The sequence below is a fragment of the Chlamydomonas reinhardtii genome, chromosome 10, assembly GCF_000002595.2.
Source record: "Chlamydomonas reinhardtii strain CC-503 cw92 mt+ chromosome 10, whole genome shotgun sequence".
Classification (NCBI taxonomy): domain Eukaryota; kingdom Viridiplantae; phylum Chlorophyta; class Chlorophyceae; order Chlamydomonadales; family Chlamydomonadaceae; genus Chlamydomonas; species Chlamydomonas reinhardtii.
Window position 1 is genome coordinate 6,423,047 of NC_057013.1, and position 15,725 is coordinate 6,438,771.

The 15,725-nt window shown below is 65.2% G+C and overlaps 5 protein-coding genes across 6 annotated transcripts; 1 reads left to right on the forward strand and 4 right to left on the reverse strand.

Annotated features, from left to right (window-relative positions):
* Nucleotides 1-60: 60 nt before the first annotated feature.
* On the reverse strand, nt 61-6,166 carry CHLRE_10g465850v5 (uncharacterized protein). The gene is made up of 11 exons (XM_043067253.1): nt 5,952-6,166; nt 5,643-5,766; nt 5,457-5,525; nt 4,074-5,157; nt 3,651-3,794; nt 3,244-3,375; nt 2,536-2,694; nt 1,909-2,076; nt 1,460-1,591; nt 1,139-1,222; nt 61-783 (listed from the first exon to the last, which is right to left on the reverse strand). The coding sequence occupies exons 3-11, from the start codon at nt 5,465-5,467 to the stop codon at nt 625-627; spliced, it is 2,073 nt and encodes a 690-aa protein (XP_042920650.1). The 5' UTR covers nt 5,468-5,525; nt 5,643-5,766; nt 5,952-6,166; the 3' UTR covers nt 61-624.
* A 455-nt stretch (nt 6,167-6,621) lies between these two features.
* On the reverse strand, nt 6,622-9,916 carry CHLRE_10g465900v5 (uncharacterized protein). The gene is made up of 8 exons (XM_001698585.2): nt 9,652-9,916; nt 9,356-9,540; nt 9,149-9,269; nt 8,928-8,977; nt 8,649-8,772; nt 8,035-8,169; nt 7,646-7,845; nt 6,622-7,420 (listed from the first exon to the last, which is right to left on the reverse strand). The coding sequence occupies exons 1-8, from the start codon at nt 9,658-9,660 to the stop codon at nt 7,264-7,266; spliced, it is 981 nt and encodes a 326-aa protein (XP_001698637.1). The 5' UTR covers nt 9,661-9,916; the 3' UTR covers nt 6,622-7,263.
* A 60-nt stretch (nt 9,917-9,976) lies between these two features.
* Nucleotides 9,977-11,776, reverse strand: CHLRE_10g465950v5 (uncharacterized protein). The gene is made up of 3 exons (XM_043067254.1): nt 11,402-11,776; nt 10,974-11,207; nt 9,977-10,724 (listed from the first exon to the last, which is right to left on the reverse strand). The coding sequence occupies exons 1-3, from the start codon at nt 11,672-11,674 to the stop codon at nt 10,542-10,544; spliced, it is 690 nt and encodes a 229-aa protein (XP_042920651.1). The 5' UTR covers nt 11,675-11,776; the 3' UTR covers nt 9,977-10,541.
* A 54-nt stretch (nt 11,777-11,830) lies between these two features.
* Nucleotides 11,831-12,886, reverse strand: CHLRE_10g466000v5 (uncharacterized protein). The gene is made up of 4 exons (XM_043067255.1): nt 12,704-12,886; nt 12,463-12,585; nt 12,099-12,189; nt 11,831-11,889 (listed from the first exon to the last, which is right to left on the reverse strand). Exons 1-4 carry the CDS (start codon nt 12,767-12,769, stop codon nt 11,855-11,857), a joined length of 315 nt encoding a protein of 104 aa, XP_042920652.1. The 5' UTR covers nt 12,770-12,886; the 3' UTR covers nt 11,831-11,854.
* Nucleotides 12,887-12,986: 100 nt separating this feature from the next.
* On the forward strand, nt 12,987-15,602 carry CHLRE_10g466050v5 (uncharacterized protein). Of its 2 annotated transcripts, none has more exons than XM_001698399.2 (3): nt 12,987-13,404; nt 13,592-13,928; nt 14,121-15,602. In XM_001698399.2, exons 2-3 carry the CDS (start codon nt 13,647-13,649, stop codon nt 14,817-14,819), a joined length of 981 nt encoding a protein of 326 aa, XP_001698451.2. In that variant the 5' UTR covers nt 12,987-13,404; nt 13,592-13,646; the 3' UTR covers nt 14,820-15,602. The 2 variants fall into 2 exon arrangements, with proteins under 2 accessions (XP_001698451.2, XP_042920653.1); XM_043067256.1 differs by having other exon boundaries at nt 13,595-13,928.
* The last annotated feature ends 123 nt before the right edge of the window (nt 15,603-15,725 follow it).

A 15,725-nucleotide genomic window follows, 5' to 3' on the forward strand; every position in this document is an offset into this window, starting at 1 on the left:
TTCACTTGCGCTGGGATGCCGTTATCACTGCCTGATGGCTTGGCTGGATGGGTTGCCCTGGACGCTGGTGGAGGATGGAGGGTCGCCTTAGTCGCCTACATACCACCTAGCTACAAGTACCAGCGCGCACGCGCATACACATATCAGCAGCAGCGGCAGTGCGCTCTACGTTGCTCAGCGCTTGAGCCCAGCCAACAGCCAACAGCGATGCCTGCCCCTGCCTGCCGTTACGGCGGCTCGCTCGCAGCAGCCACGCACACACACGCCACAGCACCAGCCAGGTCCCCCAGTCCCGCGCGATGGCTGCCCGTCCCCAGCGACGCGCGCCACGAGCCACTTCGCGCGCCATGCGGCCATACATGCGCCCATGCCGCCTCCGTCCCTACCTCCAGTCGAGACGCCGTGCGTGGGCGTCGCGACAGCCCCAGAAGCACAAGCAGGCATGTCTCGTGCCCGCCCTTCCACTACTCACCCACACACCCATAAACACTCCTCCCCGCCCTGACGCTGTCGCTCCCGCACCCATCCACACCCACCAACACTCCAAACACCGTTGCATTCCCCGGTGTGCCCCTGACACACACGTGTGCAATCACACGCACATGTGTGTGTGTACGGCGCACATCACCGCATCATCATCATGCCCCCGCCCGTGCCGGGCTGCATGGCGCCGCCGCGGCCCAGCGGCCCTGCCCCGCCGCCCATGCCGCGCGCGCCCATCCCGCCACCGGCCCCGGCCTGCGCCGCCGCCCGCAGCTCGCCAAATGAGCTCTCCAGGCAGCGCTGCGGCAGTGAGCGAGTGAGCGAGTGCGTGGGGTCAGGAGGGGCAAGGCGGTGCGGGCTGAAAGTATATCGTAGGCTGGAAGCGTGAGCAGGTGCGTGTGAGTTGTTCAGAGGAGTGCTGCCCACCCACACATTTGGCTGGTGAGGTCCCACACACCGAACCGTGCAGCAAGCGCCGTGGCCCTATCCGCACCAACCACCAACCACCCCGCCCGCCCGCACTCATGTCTGCGCGATCCGCGGCACCCCTTCGTGACGGGGTCCCTTCACCCCCAGTAGTCCTCACTAAGTTCCCTCCCTTCCCCCATGTCGTCGGACTCGGGAATGTACCCTGCCCCCCCTCTCCCTCCCTCACCTTGACGTCGGCGTAGGTGACCACCATCATGGACTGGCCGTCACGGCCCAGCAGCAGCAGCTCCTCGGGCACACCCGCGTCCAGCTGGGGGAGCGGGGGTGCGGGGGTGGGGTGGGGTGGGAGGGAGGGAAGCGTGGGCGTCAGGCAGCGGCAGGAGAGGAGCGCGCAGTTGTGCATGCGCTTGACACGATAATGAGCTAGGCGGACCCGCCACCCCAGACCCGCCCCGGCCTCATGCTCCTGGACGTAGAGCCCCGCACCCTACCCCCCACCCCACCCCCCACCCCACCCCACCCCCCACCCACCCCCCACCCCACCCACCTTGTTGAGCGCCTCCACCACCAGCCCCCAGTCCAGCAGGGGCGCTCCGCTGTCGGGGCTGGCGGCGTGGAACACAAAGTCCCGGAACAGCTTGAGCAGGTAGCGGTCGCCGGACTCGGACCAGGCAGAGTCCTGGGGGGAAGGGGGAAGGCGGGGAAGAGGGGAAAGGGGGCTGGGGGGTGGGCATGGCGCGCGGCGGTCATGGTATGGGAGGTGCGCGGAGCGTGGAGCGCCTTGACCCAGCCTTGAGACCTTGACCCAGCAGCACGGCTGCACGGCGTCACGCCGTGTCCAAATCCCCGTGGCCGTTCAAAGAGCAGGCCGATCCCCCCTGATCCCTAGCCCAGACCAGGCCGTCCACGCCTGCAGCCTTGCCTCCCTCGCCCACCCGCCACCTCCCTCCGCCGCCTCGCCCAGCCCCACTACGACCCCCACCCCCACCCCCTCACCGCCTCGCTGCCTGCCTCCGCGGGCCGCTCCGTGACGAAGTTGATCTTGGCCAGCAGCCGCAGCAGCCGCCCGTTCTCCACCTCCTTGGCCAGCTCGCCCACGGCGTGGTCCAGCGCCACGCCGCCGCCGTCCAGCTCCGTGAAGGCGCGGTCAGCCAGCGCCGACACCTGTCAGGAAAGGGGGAGGAGGCAGGGAGGCGGGGAGGTACACACATGGTGATGAACTGAGTAGTGGAGTTGCAGCCAGGCACAGTGGTACAGCAGGCGCGTCGGGAAAGGGGAAAGGGTTTCGAAGTTGGAGCAGTTGGAGCAACGGGTCGCAGAGGGGTGGCAGGTAGAGGTGGGATGGCGTGTAGCGGCGGAGGGCTGCTGGTGAGAGGACACGGACGCAGCTGTGCGGCCGGGGCCCTCGTGACGCGGCGCTGACAGGCGGAACTCACGCCTCACGCCTCGCGGTAACGCCGCCACACGCAGCAGCTGCCCAGTCACCACCTTCGGTTCCCTGACATCTGCACCAGCCCCAGTCCAAGCCCCAGCCCCCCATCGAAAGCACCAGCGCACACACACTCACACGTGCACGCACACGCCCGCCCACACAGACGCCCGCGCACACACATGCCCACGCACCAGCTGCCTCCAGCTGCCCAGCGGCCCCCCGTCCGCCGCCGCCAGCGCCGCCCCCACGAAGCGCGCCAGCTCGGGGCTGTAGTGCGCTGCCGCCAGTTCCAGGCTGGGCGCGGGGCCGGCGCCGGCGCAGCACAGCGTCAGCAGCAGGCCGCCCATGGCCTGAGGCGGCAGGGGGGCACAGGGGGGGAGGGGTACATTCATAATGAAGGCGGAGCCAGGAACAGTTAAGGGGGGCGGGAGGGGGCACGGGTGAGACAATGGGTACGGCAGCGTGTGCTGTCAGCCCCCGGGGGGCGGCAGGAAGGAGGAGTGGTGTGGCGTGCATCACCTCGCGCAGCAGCTCCGCCAACAGGCGTGCGGCCGCGTGTGAGCCGCCCCCGTGTGTGAGCCCCCCCCCCCCCGCCCACACGACCACGACCACGACTCCCCCCCTTCCTTCCTTCCGCTCACACGGCTCATGGGCGGCTGCACCCCACCCGGCGCCTTCCCGTGCGGCCTCTCCGCTGATGAACGTGTGGGCCCGCCCACAACACACACACACACACACACACACACACACACACACACACACACACACACACACACACACACACACACACACACACACACACACACACACACACACACACACACACACACACATAACATACACACACACATACTCCCACCCCACCCCACCCCCTCTGGCCTGTGCCACTGCCGGCTCACCGATATGTCCTGCCGCTGCAGCAGCGCCGTCTCCTCGGTGTGCGGCCCCGGCGCCTCCGCCCCCGGGCCCAGCACCGCGTCCAGCACACCCACGCCGCCCACACGCAGCCGGCCAAAGCCCGTCAGCAGGACCTGGGCAGGGAGGGGCGGGGAGTCGGGAGCAGGGGGTTACGCGCCCAAACCCACACGCCCACAGCGGCATGACCAGATTGAAGTCACGGCAGTTGCGCGGCGCTGAACAGCACATGCATGTGGCACTTGTTCCCGCCCCTCCTCATCTGCGCCTGCGCCTCGAAGCCTCAGCCTCTTTTGCAGTGGTGCAGCAGTGATGCAGCAGTGGTGCTGCAGTGGTGCAGTAGCACAACGCATCCAGCCCAGCAGCCCCCGACCCACTGCGCCGCCCGCACCTTGCTGGGGTGCAGGCACGCGGGCCGCAGCAGCAGCCCGCAGCCGTGCGCCGCCCTCAGCGCCGACGTCATCTGCACCGCGTAGCTCCACACCACCTCCTCGGGCGGCGGCTGGGGCGCGGACACCAGGCCAGCAGCAGTCATCTGAGGGGGAGGGAAGGGGGCGGCAGGGACGAGAGGAGCGTCAGGTGGCGATTGAAAAGCGGAGGGTGCATGAGGAACGTCCGCGCCTCTCGTCTCCAGCTCCTCCGACTTCTGGAGCAAGACGCGCGGCCATGTAGTCTATCCCGTATCCGTGTCAAGTCCACGCCACACACTGGCACACCACCGTCATCATCATGCCTGGAATCCCCTGACCTTATCCCACCCACCCCTCCCACCTGTCCCACCCCACTCCACTCCGCCCCCCCGCTGCGCCCCCACCTGCGGCACCAGGTGTGCTGCCGCCAGCGACACCGCCCCCGGGTGGAAGTCGTGCGCGAACACCAGCGCGCTGTCGTTGGCCCCCCCGCCGCCGCCAGTGCCGGGCGCCACCAGGCTCTCACTGGCCAGGAAGGCGGCGCGCAGGCCCACGATGTTGGGGTGGTTGGCCAGGGGCGCCCAGGCCGCCACCGCCTCACGTGCCCGGGCCAGCAGCTCCGCAGTGGGCAGCAGCTGCTTGGGGTCGATGCGCCGCAGCGCCGCCGCACTGCCGTCCACGCCGCTGATGCCCTTGACCAGCGCCGTGCGCAGGCCCAGGGCGGCGGAGGGCGGGTCGCCGGCGGCGGCGGCGGCGGCTGGGCCCATCGCCGCCTCCTCCAGCGGGTACAGGCTGTGGTAGGGGCCCAGGCGGGTGGCGGGCGGCGGGGCATCCGGGTCGGCGCCCTCGTCCTGCCACTGCGCGGCGGTCATGTAGGCGCGGTGCTGCAGCTGCTGCCGCAGGCCCTCCTCCAGGAAGTGCAGGCCCACATAGGCGCGGCCCGGGCCGCACAGGTAGGCGTCACGAGGGCGGTAGGTGGGCAGGTGGCCGCCGCCGCCCGCGCCGTAGCTGGTCATGCTGCCGCCGCCGCCACCGTGCGCGCCGCCGCCGCTGCCCGGGCCGCCGCCGGGGCCGCTGCCGGGGCCGCCCATGGGCCCGCCAAAGCCGCCGCCGCCACCCCCGCCCATCATCATCCCGCCCGGGCCGCCGGGGCTGCCGCCCGACGTGTGCATCATGCCGCCCGGGCCGCCGGGTCCCAAGTACATGCCACCACCGCGCCCGCCCCGCCCTCCCCGCCCGCCAGGCCCGCCCATGGGCCCGCCCGGCGGCATGCCCGGGCCGCCCATCGGGCCGCCACGACCCCGCCCGCTGGGGCCCGGCCCGCCCGGACCCCGGCCGCCCATCGGCCCCGCCACGAAGGCCGGCGGGGGCGGGCCCACAGGACCGCCGCCGGCGCTGCCACCGCGGCCGCCGCGACCGCCCGGGCCGCGGCCGCCCATGGGTCCCGCCATGGGTCCCGGCGACGGCGAGGACATGGGCCCGGGGCCCCTGTGCATGGGGGGAGGGGGTGTGTGCGTGGGTGGGTGGGGCCATGGCCAGCGGTGTGTGTGGGAGGACCCGGCTGCCCGGGCCAGGCCAACACGAGGTTGAGCCATGCAGCTGCGTCCAAGTTCAGCAGTGATTCCGGAAGTGCATGGCCTCTGGAGCCCAATGTCCTCATCCTGTGCACCTGCCCTGGATGGCTCGGTGACTGGACCAAATGCACGTGACATCCTCAGCGTGTTTGTGTGTTGCGATCCAAATTCCCCTTCCCCTTCCCCTTGACCATCATCCAGCCCAATACCCACCTGCCACCCATGCCAGCTCCGGGGGGGCCGATTTGCGATCCAGAGCTCTCAGCGCCCGCCGGCGCATCCCTGCATGTGACACGGGTGCCAGCAGGACGCGAGTCAGGCAGGAATGCCCTGGTGCTGCTGCTCTGACTCAGGGTGTTGCCGCGTAACTCCCAGTTTTCCGGGCCAACAGCTGCTCACCCACGTCCTCCCTTTACATCCGCCTTCGGGACGAAAGCCGCGGCGCTGGCCGCGAGTTTGGTTGGGGGAGCCCCCGGGCGAGCAGGCGCAGGGCCGGGGCCACTTTGAGGTCCCTTTGCGGACCCTACAGAGTGAATTTATTTCAGTACATTGATATGAACATGTAATGGGACGGACAGTGGAGCTGAACACACACAACCTCGGTGAATTGCTTGCAGTGCGCGCACGAGTCAACGCCCCCAGCCCGCATGCACGCTTTGGGATGTATAGTCCGCGCTCGATGTATCTATTGACGCCAATTATCCTCACCTGGAACAAACGGGGCCGCTTTCGAGTCCGGCAAGAATCCCCCGCCAGGCGACTTGCTATTGCCGCCTACTGAAGATCCCCCTGGTACAAATGGCGCAGCGTGTACTTTGGAGGCCAGCCCCTGAGCCTCATTTGCGTTTGCGTTTGGTGGGGGCATGGACCCTTGGAAATGCTCAAGCCGGGCAGCCGCGAATAATCAGGCCATACTAGTAAATCATCAGTACTGCAATCAACGTGCGACTTTTGATTCGCCATGGCGGGTTTGTATCGACTGCACGCTGCGTGTCATCGCCCGACTCCCGAGAGGCAGCCCGGCTTTCCCCATCCACCTGCAGCCTTCTGAACCTGGTTCCCTTGTCCGCTGGTGATCACCTGACTCAGGTGCATGACCACTTAATTGAGGAATTCCACCAAATACAATGCCTTGTGTACCTCAAGTGCTCCAGTGCTGTCGTGCAGGGGTGTCGTGTGCTGTCGTGGGCTGGTCGGCTCCGGCACTTTAATGACAAGCGCTGTGGCCGAAGGAACACGGCCATTAAGCAGGGCAACGCAAAGCAGAAGGACACAAAATACGGAATGCACCGCACATTCATAGCGGCACTCTGCCCCTCAGGCTTGGTCACGGCGGTGTCAGCGTGCTGGTGTGCCGATTCGCCATCGTAGCTAAATGTCAGGGCGCAAGTTACAGCGAACCCCTGGCTTACAGCCATTGCTCTGGTGTGTTCCCATGACCGTGCGCCCTGCGGCAGGGCCCCTGCCGACCCCACTCTGTACAAGTCCCATGCTCAAATTCGTCCCGAGCTACCACAAGCGCCGGCCGTTGAGCCGTGCACCAGAAGTTCACGTGCCCGTAGTGCCCATTGCCGTACACTTCATCCCTGACACTGCCATGTCGGCTGACCTGCCTGACTACCAGGCGCAAACGACGGACCACACACGCCTCTCACGGGATTCACTTTGGCCGCTGCGGAAGCGCCCACCTCCGCACGCTCTTGCATTTGCCGACCCATATCCACATAGAACCAAGTCAAACGCTAACGGTATGTCAGTCGTAGCGGGATGTGACCCGCAACTATTAGCCCCACCTGCCGTGAAGAATAAATGCCTAGTCACCGCATAGAAAGTCCATTTGCACGCCGCCGTATCCGTATATCTCCTTGCAGCAAACAATACGCCCCTGAGACCACGCTTGCGCCAGCAAACCTATGTCCAGCCTGCCCGCGCTCACACCGGCACTTTCAGCCAATATGGCACGGTTCTCCACCACATGAAACCACCTGTCGCTGCACGCCGGCACCGGTGCTGCTGCTCATCAGCGCATCACGCCCATTCCGCCGCCCATCCCTCCCATCGCCCCCATGCCGCCCATGCCACCTCCCATGCCGCCCCCGCCCGGCGCCACTGCGGCCCGCATGGTGTCGCGGATCTCGTTGAAGTAGGCGTGCTCCATGGCCGCGCTGGCCGTGATGCTGCGGGGTAGCGGTGATGGGTGGGAGGAGGTGCTGAGCCATTCCGTTGGTGAGGCAGTTTTGAGAGCAAATCCAACGGCATGGGTGACGTCAAGCACGCACACTGCACATCAACCTGCACACGCAACCATACCGGCATGCTCTTTGAGACACGCCCGTGGGACACGCCCCACACTTTTCCATATACGTGCGGTATGGCTAACCCCGGCCCACATTCCTCCTCACCGGTGCTGTGGCGTGTACACCAGCATGCGCGCCAGCAAGTCCACGCCCTCGGGGCTTAGGGTTGGGACCGCTGCCCCCAGGTTCTGGGGGCGCCACTTGGGGAAGGTGTCCTTGAAGTCGGGCAGCGCGCTGCAGCCCGCCCACATGGCCTCATCAGGAGTGCCCAGCAGCTGGAAAATCTTGTGCAGCTGGTCAATTTCCTGGGGGAGGGAGGCAGCCAGGCGGGGATGTGTGGAGTTATGGAGTGCGCGGTGAAGCCGAGGCGCGCCGTTGCAAAACACACCCATCGCATCACATGTGGTCCTAGCCTACAGAGAGCAGCCGTGACTGCGGCTCCCCCATCGTGAGGTTTTGCGCTCCAGCCAACATGCCAGTCAGCCCGCACGCACCGAGTCGCCCGGGAACAGCGGGCGGTGGTTGACCATCTCGGCAAAGATGCAGCCGATGGACCAGATGTCCACGGGGGTGGAGTAGGTCTTGCTGCCCAGCAGGATCTCGGGTGCGCGGTACCACAGTGTCACTACCTGTGATGGGGGTGCGGGGGCGAGCGCGTCAGCAGCACCAAGGCAGAGTTCGGCATCGGGCATCGGACGGCGCCAGTGCGATGCGCACATAAACCGAAGCGTCGCTGCGCACTTGGCAGCCTGCGAGTGCTGGTGCCCTAGCAGCAGCAGTTGCTGGGTGGGCGATTGCATCCAGAAAGCGCACACACTCCAGTGCCCAACCCTGCATCCGCACCTTGCACCCAAGGCGCGTGCGGCCCTTCCCGCCTCAACCTCTGATACCGCATACTAGACCAAGCTCGGCCAGCCGGCCTGCCATCTCCTGTCCAATCATTACGCTGTCCTGACATGTCCCAACCCCCGTCACGCTGCGCTGCCACCTCCCCGTCAAGCCGCCCCGCCATCTCCCATGCCCCCGTCACGCCGCCCTGTATTGTCCTGCGGCTTGGTGTCTTTGGTTTCTTACTAAAAATGGTGAAGATAGACCCTGCCCTTCCCACCTCGTGCGTGTAAGCGCGCACGGGAATCCCGAACGCGCGCGCCAGCCCGAAGTCCGCCAGCTTGAGCGTGTTGCGCGAGCGGTCGATGAGCAGGTTCTGCGGCTTCAGATCGCGGTGCAGGATACTGCGCAGGGCATTGTAGCATGTGGCAGGGCAACGATGGGACGTGTTGCATGATCAGCTAGTGCTAGTTGATGGCGACGCAGGTGGGTACAGTCATGAGGTGCCTCCACCTGTTCATGTGTGATATCCCTCACGTGCCTGCCAGTTGCCACTCACCGCCGCGAGTGGCAGAAGGCGATACCGCTCAGCATCTGCCACATGTACATCTGCACGAGCGCGCAAGGTTCTGGTCACGATCCAGATTTATCCAAGATTACCGACGGCGAAACCCCATGTCGCACTCTTCCCACCCAGCACGCACCCAGCTCCCACCTGCGGCGCTTCACCCGACGCCCTTTTGCCGCCACCTGCCCCCGCTTGTTTTCCCGCTAGCACACCTTGATGACGCGCTGATTCCGGCTGAAGTTCGGCGTCTGGTCCATCTGCTTTTTAAGGTCCAGGTCCAGGAATTCGAACACCAAGTACAATCGGCGGTCGCTGTAGAGCACGTCGTAGAGCCTGTAGGGGGCGATATCGTCGGGCTCGAGTCCTCTTATGACTGCCCACACGTCACCAGCGCAGAGTGTCGTGCGAAGACTGCTCACCGGACAACATTGTCGTGGCGCAGCTCTTTAAGGAACGAAATTTCCCGAATGGCTGTGCTAGGCACGCCCTCATCCTCCTGCTCCAGCCTAATTTTCTTCAGCGCTACAATTTCGTTGGTGTATCGGTCGCGAGCTTTGAAGACGACACCATAAGTGCCCTCTCCAGCCCGCTCGAGCTTCTCATACTGCGCACATTTCAAGGCAAGCATGTAAGCGAGTAACAGCAGCCGCGAACTCCCCTGGAAGCCTGAAGGAGGAAGAGCTGCCGATTCCGCATTCAAGAGAGCGTGCCGCACCTTGTCCATGATTAGGCCCCCAGCGCCACCTGCAGGCGGGCCAAGTGGCCCGCGAGCAACTGCGGCCAGTCTTGCTGCGCCTCCGACCCTCACTCGACTTCTAGCAGGGTGCTCTCCAGGTTACTGGCCAGTTTCAGGGGCTTGGCATGCAGAGGATCGAGGTTAAGGTGTTGTTTTCTGCTAAACACGCGTTATGGGTGACGCTTTATGTGCAAGGATCGCTGTGCGGGTACCTGGACGACTTCGCGCCATTTCAATCGTGAACTGATTTTTGTTTCCCACCTTACCCATAACCATGCCAGTCCAGGCTCGACTATCATAAAGCAAACAGCAAGTTTCAGCGTTGAAAGCTTTGCACTGGCCGTGCCAGTACACAAACTCAAAACTTGCCCGCTCGTTTCCTCTTCTCGGCCGCACCCTCTCCTCGTCGTCCGCCCGTGACGCCTGCTGGTCTAGCCCCTCGAATCACCTCACGTAGATGACTTACGTGCATGTTGACTAGTTCCAACACTGCTTGAGGTGCTGGAACGAATGCGGGAGCTGTAGCAGCACCTACAGCAGCTACTCAGGACCGGTCAAGGCTGGGTTCCCCCACGCGGGTACCACTCCGGTCATTTGCTGTCCCCAAACTTTGACAGCCTGATAGACCCCACAGGAATCATCTGTCAAGGCCGCCAGCATACCCGCGGCTTCGTCTCGTTGTGGCTACTAAGGTCACCATTGCCTCACTCAGTAGTCTGAGCAAATGGCTCACAGCGTCAGCACCGCGGACATGCCACCTACTCCGCGCCGCCGGTCCCACGCAGCTGCCCTTCTCCAGGCCACCCAACCAAGCAACCCTAGCAAGCACCACCGCCCCCGCCGCCTGCCGGGCCTTGATTTTGGCTTCTCTAGTCGGGGCGGTACTTCTCGTGGCTCTTCTCCGCGGGCAGCGGGCGGTTGAAGCCACCCTTGCGGTTCATGTACTGGCGGGCGGTGCGCAGGGACTTGGTGCGGGTGCCGCTCAGCTTGGCGGCCTCGTCCTCCACCTCCTTGCCGGCGGTGGTGTCGAAGGCAAAGGGAATGCCCATCGCCTGTGGTGGATCAGGGGCGAAGCGGGTGACGGGAGGATGGGCGGCGTGTGGTGGAAGTCGCTGTGCGGGGTGGACGCTAGTCGCAGCTGGCGTGACCAATGTACGGTACCGGTATGCGACTCGTTTACCCATGCCAGCCCCCGCGCACCCACTTCCCCGTCCCCAGCACTTACGCCCCGTTCCGTTTACCGCGCGCTGTCACTAGCAACCACGGCCGCAACCCCACCACGCCCGCCGTAACCTCCACACCTGCATCATGGCAATCTCCTCGGGTGAAATGTCCGCATCCAGTGCCACAGCAGGCGCCTGCTCCTCCTGCCGCCGCGGCTCCTCGCCGTCCTCCATGCCACCGCTCGACCCGCCCCGCCCGCGGCTCTTGCTGCTGTGCCGGCTCTTGTCATCGCCGCGGTCCCGGTCCCGATCGCGACGGTCACGGTCACGCCGGTCGCGCGAGCGAGAACGTGAGCGGTCGCGGTCACGGCGCTGCGAGGGTTCGGGCACAAGTGCGTGGCGACTTCAATGCTCCGGGTGGCAACTGGTCGTCCTCCCTCGCGGCTTCCCCGGTTTTCCAGTCCGCACACACACGGGCAGACGCTGGCGGTCCTTCCTCCAGCCGCTCGGTCTCACTTGCCCCGCCCAATCCCAGCATAACCCCAGCACACGGTGGCCGCACTCACCTCACGGTCCCGGTCTCCGCGGTCCCGCTCTCCGCGGTCCCGCTCTGAGCCGCCTCGCCGGTCGCTGCGGTCATGGTAGTCCCGCTCCCGGTCCCGGTCCGGGTACCGCTCGACGCCGCCGCCGCGGCGGTCGCCCCGGTCCCGGCGGTCATACTCCGGCCGCTCCCGCTCCCTGTCCCTCTCGTGGTAGTCCCTGTCGCGGTCCCTGTCTCCGCGGTCTCCGCGGTCCCGCTCCCGGTCATAGTCACGGTCGTAGTCCCGCTCCCGACCCATGGTGCCTCAGCCGCCGCTGCTGCACCGCTGATGCGGCTATGTGCGGATGATGGCGGTGCTCGCCAAACGCCGAGAGAGCTGCCGCTGCTGCTGTGACTGCTACTCCTTGTGTTGTTGCCACACCCGTGTGAAAGCTACGCCGCTGTACCACTGCCCGCTCCGCGCGTGCCCTCAGTCAGCTCAGCCAGACTTCTGCGACTTGCCCGCCAGGGACCCTGTGTGCGCAGAGCGGCAGGACGGCAGCAGGGTAAGCGGCACCAGTCACACACCGGCAGATAACGGCTTCAGCAGCCGCCACCACTGCGGCCAGTGTCGCGGCGCTGTCATGACGACGAAACCCGGAGTCATGTACTCATCATCCTTACTTAGGCTCCCCGGATGCCTCAAGTCCCACAAGCGCGCCCCCCCCCCCACACACACACACCTGCCGCGCTGTCCGCCGCCCTGTTGATGGTGGCTGCGAGGTACTTGGAGCGGCGCGCGCTGGCCTCCTGCAGGTCGTCAAAGTGCTTCACCTGCAGGGGCGGGGGCAGGGCGCGAGTCGTGACGGTTTTGGAGCACTGCGCGTGCCATCACCTAGCCACATACAAGTCATTTTGCATGTTTGCCCTCCGACTGAAGAGAATGCCGCCTTTCATACGGTTGCTGGCGCCCTTTCTGGCTGCCGCCCATCCGAACCTTCTCCCCGAGCCCTGGAGAACGCGCCTACCCGCACCCAAAGGCTCCCTACTCCCAGGCGGCCCGCAGTGCCTCAGTATGTACAGCCACCCGATTGAAGGCGTGCTCACCCAGCTAGCCGGGCACGCCTGCTCAAACGTCTTGCGCAGCTGGAGGCACTTGGCGGGTATGGGAGCGCCCGGTGCAAAGTCCACTCCGTGCTCCCGCGAACAGGCGTAGAAGGCGTCACGCGCCTGCCAGGAGTTGGAGCAATGATCTATGTTTCAATTGCAAAATGCATGTGAGGCCTGCCAGGACTATTTCCACGGAAGATTCTCGGGCCACTGTCACTGACCCACACGGCCAACGCACCGTATGACAGACTTTGCGAGCGTTCTTATCCAAATAAGCCGATCCACCTCCAGTGGGACCGGACATGGAAGAGCGAAAACCTGGGCTTCGTGCTCGATCGAGCCTGGCTCAGCTGCGGGTAAGGATAAATGCTAGAACGCTCTCCCCGCGTTGAGTAGTCTTTTGTGCTTGTTCAATGCCATGGAGGATGGTTTGCCGTTCTGACCACCCAGCATGGGTGCAATGCATGCCTATTGGATCGGTGGCCGTTTCGTCGCTCAACAGCGCTGTGATGCAACCCTGAGCTTCCCGTGTTGATCAGTATATTGTATTCTATCCACTGGTATCCATCTGCAGCGCAAGCACTGGTGCTCAGAAACGGGCCTTGGCTAAGCACACGCCCCGCACACGCGCGGTCCAGTTGTTTGCTATAATTAGTTTCAATAGCTTCCCGCAACTTGCTGACTAACACAGCAGATATCACAACTCATACAGAGAGAGGCAGGTAGCCCTAGAATCGCGACGCCCGGTTCGCTTCCCTAAAAACAAATGAGTGCCGCGACACCCTCCAGGCCCCACACGGCCCTACAAGCGAGTGCTAATAATAGTGCGCTCCTGCCGGCACCGACGCGTGTCGTGGTGTCGGGCAGGACCGTTCCAGCATGTGGCGCGCGACGGGCCTCGCATTCGCTGCCGTCCCAGGCCTTGCAGCGGAACCGACGGTGAGCCTTGTCTTGCGGGATTAAATGAAAGCGCAGGAGTATCTTGCCAGACGGGTGCTTTGGCGCGGGTTGCCGAAAGGCGCGTGCCGGCGTGTGTCGGGGAGCGGGAGCGAGCAGTCAAGCTGACGTAACCGAACCCGCAACCGGCTTGGAGTAAATAACTCGCTTGCCGTTTCTTCCACGGCAGCAGACCGCTGACCGAGCCGCCTGCTGCTGCTAGCGGGCTGTCGGCGTACCCACTTATGGAGCTGCGGCGCGGTGCATACAGCAGCGGCCGAGGCCTGGGCGGCGCGGTGGGCTCTCACGCCTGGCTCTCCGCCTGCGTCCGCCACATAGTCACGACCGCCGGCGCGACCGAGCAGCCTGGCTCGCAGGCTGGCGGTGCTGCTGCCGGCAGCGGAGCCGCTTCGTCTGCAGGCGGCGGTCGCGGCGCCAGCCTGCACCTGGTGTTTAGCGGCCCCAGCGGCCACAGCCACAGTTTCCAGACGCTGCCGCTGTCGCGCACGGTGGCAGACAACCCGCAGGTGCGTGCCTGGAGGTGCTGGGGGCGGGCTGGGCGACGGTTGGGGGTAGTGGTGAGCCTCCGGCAACCCTGCTTGTGATAGATGTCTGTCCCTGCGACAGACTTTGTCGGTTTCCTGCTGCGTGACTTGGCGTGCATGTCACGTACCTGACTTACGCTTCTGTCTCGTCCGCATGCGCCTGTTTGCTTGCAGCACTGGGACGAAATCGCGGCCACGGTGTCCCGCACCGGCGCCAACGGCCTCGTGCTGGTGCGCCCCATCCCCTCGCCCGACCAGCACTGCGTCTTCGCCGCCGCAGCCGCAGCAGCAGCCGCAGCGGCGGCAGTCGCACCCTCGCCCGCACCGCCCGCCTCCACGGCTTCGAAGTCGCCTTGCTACTCATCGTCCTGCTGCTCGCCCTCCGCCGCCTGCTCGCCCAACGGCCAGCTGCTGCCGCCGCCGCCCGGCCCCACCAGCTCCATGGAGGGCCAGGTGGGCGACTGCTGCGGCGGCAGCGGCAGCAGCGGTCACTCGCACCCACACTCGCACGAGCAGTCTTCCCGCAGCAGCAGCACCTGCCCGCCCGGCAGCGCCCAGGCTGCCGCTCCAGCCGCCTCGCCCGGCTTCTGCTGCCCCCACACACAGTACTGGGGGGTGGTGGTGCAGGGCGCCACACCCAGCGACACGGACGGCTGCTGGGTGCTCAAGACCAGCCGCAGCGACGTCGGCTCCTCGGGCTCCGCACACGGCGTGTGCATGTGCACGCACTTCACACTGACACGTGTGTGTGGCGGCACGCCCCTCTACTCGCAGCTGCGAGACGCCTGGCTGGTGCCGCAGCAGCAGCAGCCCGCGGCCACCGGGCAGCAGTACGCGCAAACGCAGCCCGTGCGGCAGCAGCGGTGGCACTAGGGGCGGCGGGTCAATTGCCTTGAACTCGTTGCGGCTGGAGTGGAGAGGGTCCTCGCATGCGTGGCTTTTGGCAGAGCGAGGCGGAATTGTACATGTAACTTCCAGTATTCTTCATATTACGGTTGTGTGAGAGAGTGCCAGCACATGTCTGGCCGCCGTTTTTGTGTACGATATCAGTTCTCGCCGTGGTGTCTTACGGCCCTTCAATCACAAGTCTCCCACGGTTGTCACACGCAAGCAATGGTAGTCCGCCACTGGGCGATCCCTTTGCGGGAGCAAGCACCAGGATCCAGGGAGCTTGCGGAAGCCGCTGCAGGCAGTCCACAGGGTTTGGTAACTCGAGATGTTATTGGCAGTTTGTTCGCAGTGCACAGGTAACAAGGTACGAGCTGATAATCGGTATAAGTTAGAGGTCTAGGGCAGGCCCAGGTAGAATGGAGACAGATTGCGGGGAACCCGCTGCATGGTTGCGTATGTATGGAATGCAAGACGTCATGGGTTTTGCTCTGGCTGGTACATGGTGATTGGCGAAGGGACGAGCGCGTATTCATTTCTCAGCGGCGCGCCGGCGCCCGACCCACGAGGGGCATTCAACGCCGTGCATTGCGACAGGCACTGAGTGCAACGGTATACATGGACGTGCATAAGCAGTCACTTGCGGTCTGCAGACGGCCGGCAGGTGTGCAGGTGTGAGCTGGTGATCACAGGCACGCTGTGGGTCATCCGGTGAGACACGCGACGCAGTGCGCATTGTGTACCATTACGGTAACGAATGCATCAGCCCTCCTCGCCTCGTGTCTGTGCGCGTTGCTCAGTCCCATGGTGGCGGCTTACCCAAGTCACTGCCAGTGCACATCCTGGCGCCCACCCTGGACAGCACACAGCTCAGCTCAGGGCCGCCTCGCT

Excerpts from the sequence above, each read along its gene's own strand:
- CHLRE_10g465850v5 (XM_043067253.1), bottom strand. Across the intron at positions 2,695-3,243 it reads TGCAGCGGCAGGACATATCG|GCCATGGGCGGCCTGCTGCT; the intron begins GTGAGCCGGCAG and ends CTGCCGCCTCAG. Across the intron at positions 784-1,138 it reads TCACCTACGCCGACGTCAAG|CGCTGCCTGGAGAGCTCATT; the intron begins GTGAGGGAGGGA and ends TCACTGCCGCAG.
- CHLRE_10g465900v5 (XM_001698585.2), bottom strand. Across the intron at positions 8,978-9,148 it reads GGAATCAGCGCGTCATCAAG|ATGTACATGTGGCAGATGCT; the intron begins GTGTGCTAGCGG and ends GCGCTCGTGCAG. Across the intron at positions 7,421-7,645 it reads GTGTACACGCCACAGCACCG|CATCACGGCCAGCGCGGCCA; the intron begins GTGAGGAGGAAT and ends GCTACCCCGCAG.
- CHLRE_10g465950v5 (XM_043067254.1), bottom strand. The coding sequence starts at position 11,674 with ATGGGTCGGGAGCGGGACTACGACCGTGACTATGACCGGGAGCGGGAC. Across the intron at positions 11,208-11,401 it reads GCGGAGACCGGGACCGTGAG|CGCCGTGACCGCGACCGCTC; the intron begins GTGAGTGCGGCC and ends GAACCCTCGCAG. Across the intron at positions 10,725-10,973 it reads AGGAGATTGCCATGATGCAG|GCGATGGGCATTCCCTTTGC; the intron begins GTGTGGAGGTTA and ends GATCCACCACAG.
- CHLRE_10g466000v5 (XM_043067255.1), bottom strand. The coding sequence starts at position 12,769 with ATGTCCGGTCCCACTGGAGGTGGATCGGCTTATTTGGATAAGAACGCT. Across the intron at positions 12,190-12,462 it reads AGGCGTGCCCGGCTAGCTGG|GTGAAGCACTTTGACGACCT; the intron begins GTGAGCACGCCT and ends CCGCCCCTGCAG. Across the intron at positions 11,890-12,098 it reads GGCGGCGGACAGCGCGGCAG|GGTCCCTGGCGGGCAAGTCG; the intron begins GTGTGTGTGTGT and ends CTGCGCACACAG.
- CHLRE_10g466050v5 (XM_043067256.1), top strand. The coding sequence starts at position 13,232 with ATGAGTGCCGCGACACCCTCCAGGCCCCACACGGCCCTACAAGCGAGT. Across the intron at positions 13,405-13,594 it reads GCCTTGCAGCGGAACCGACG|ACCGCTGACCGAGCCGCCTG; the intron begins GTGAGCCTTGTC and ends CCACGGCAGCAG. Across the intron at positions 13,929-14,120 it reads CGGTGGCAGACAACCCGCAG|CACTGGGACGAAATCGCGGC; the intron begins GTGCGTGCCTGG and ends GTTTGCTTGCAG.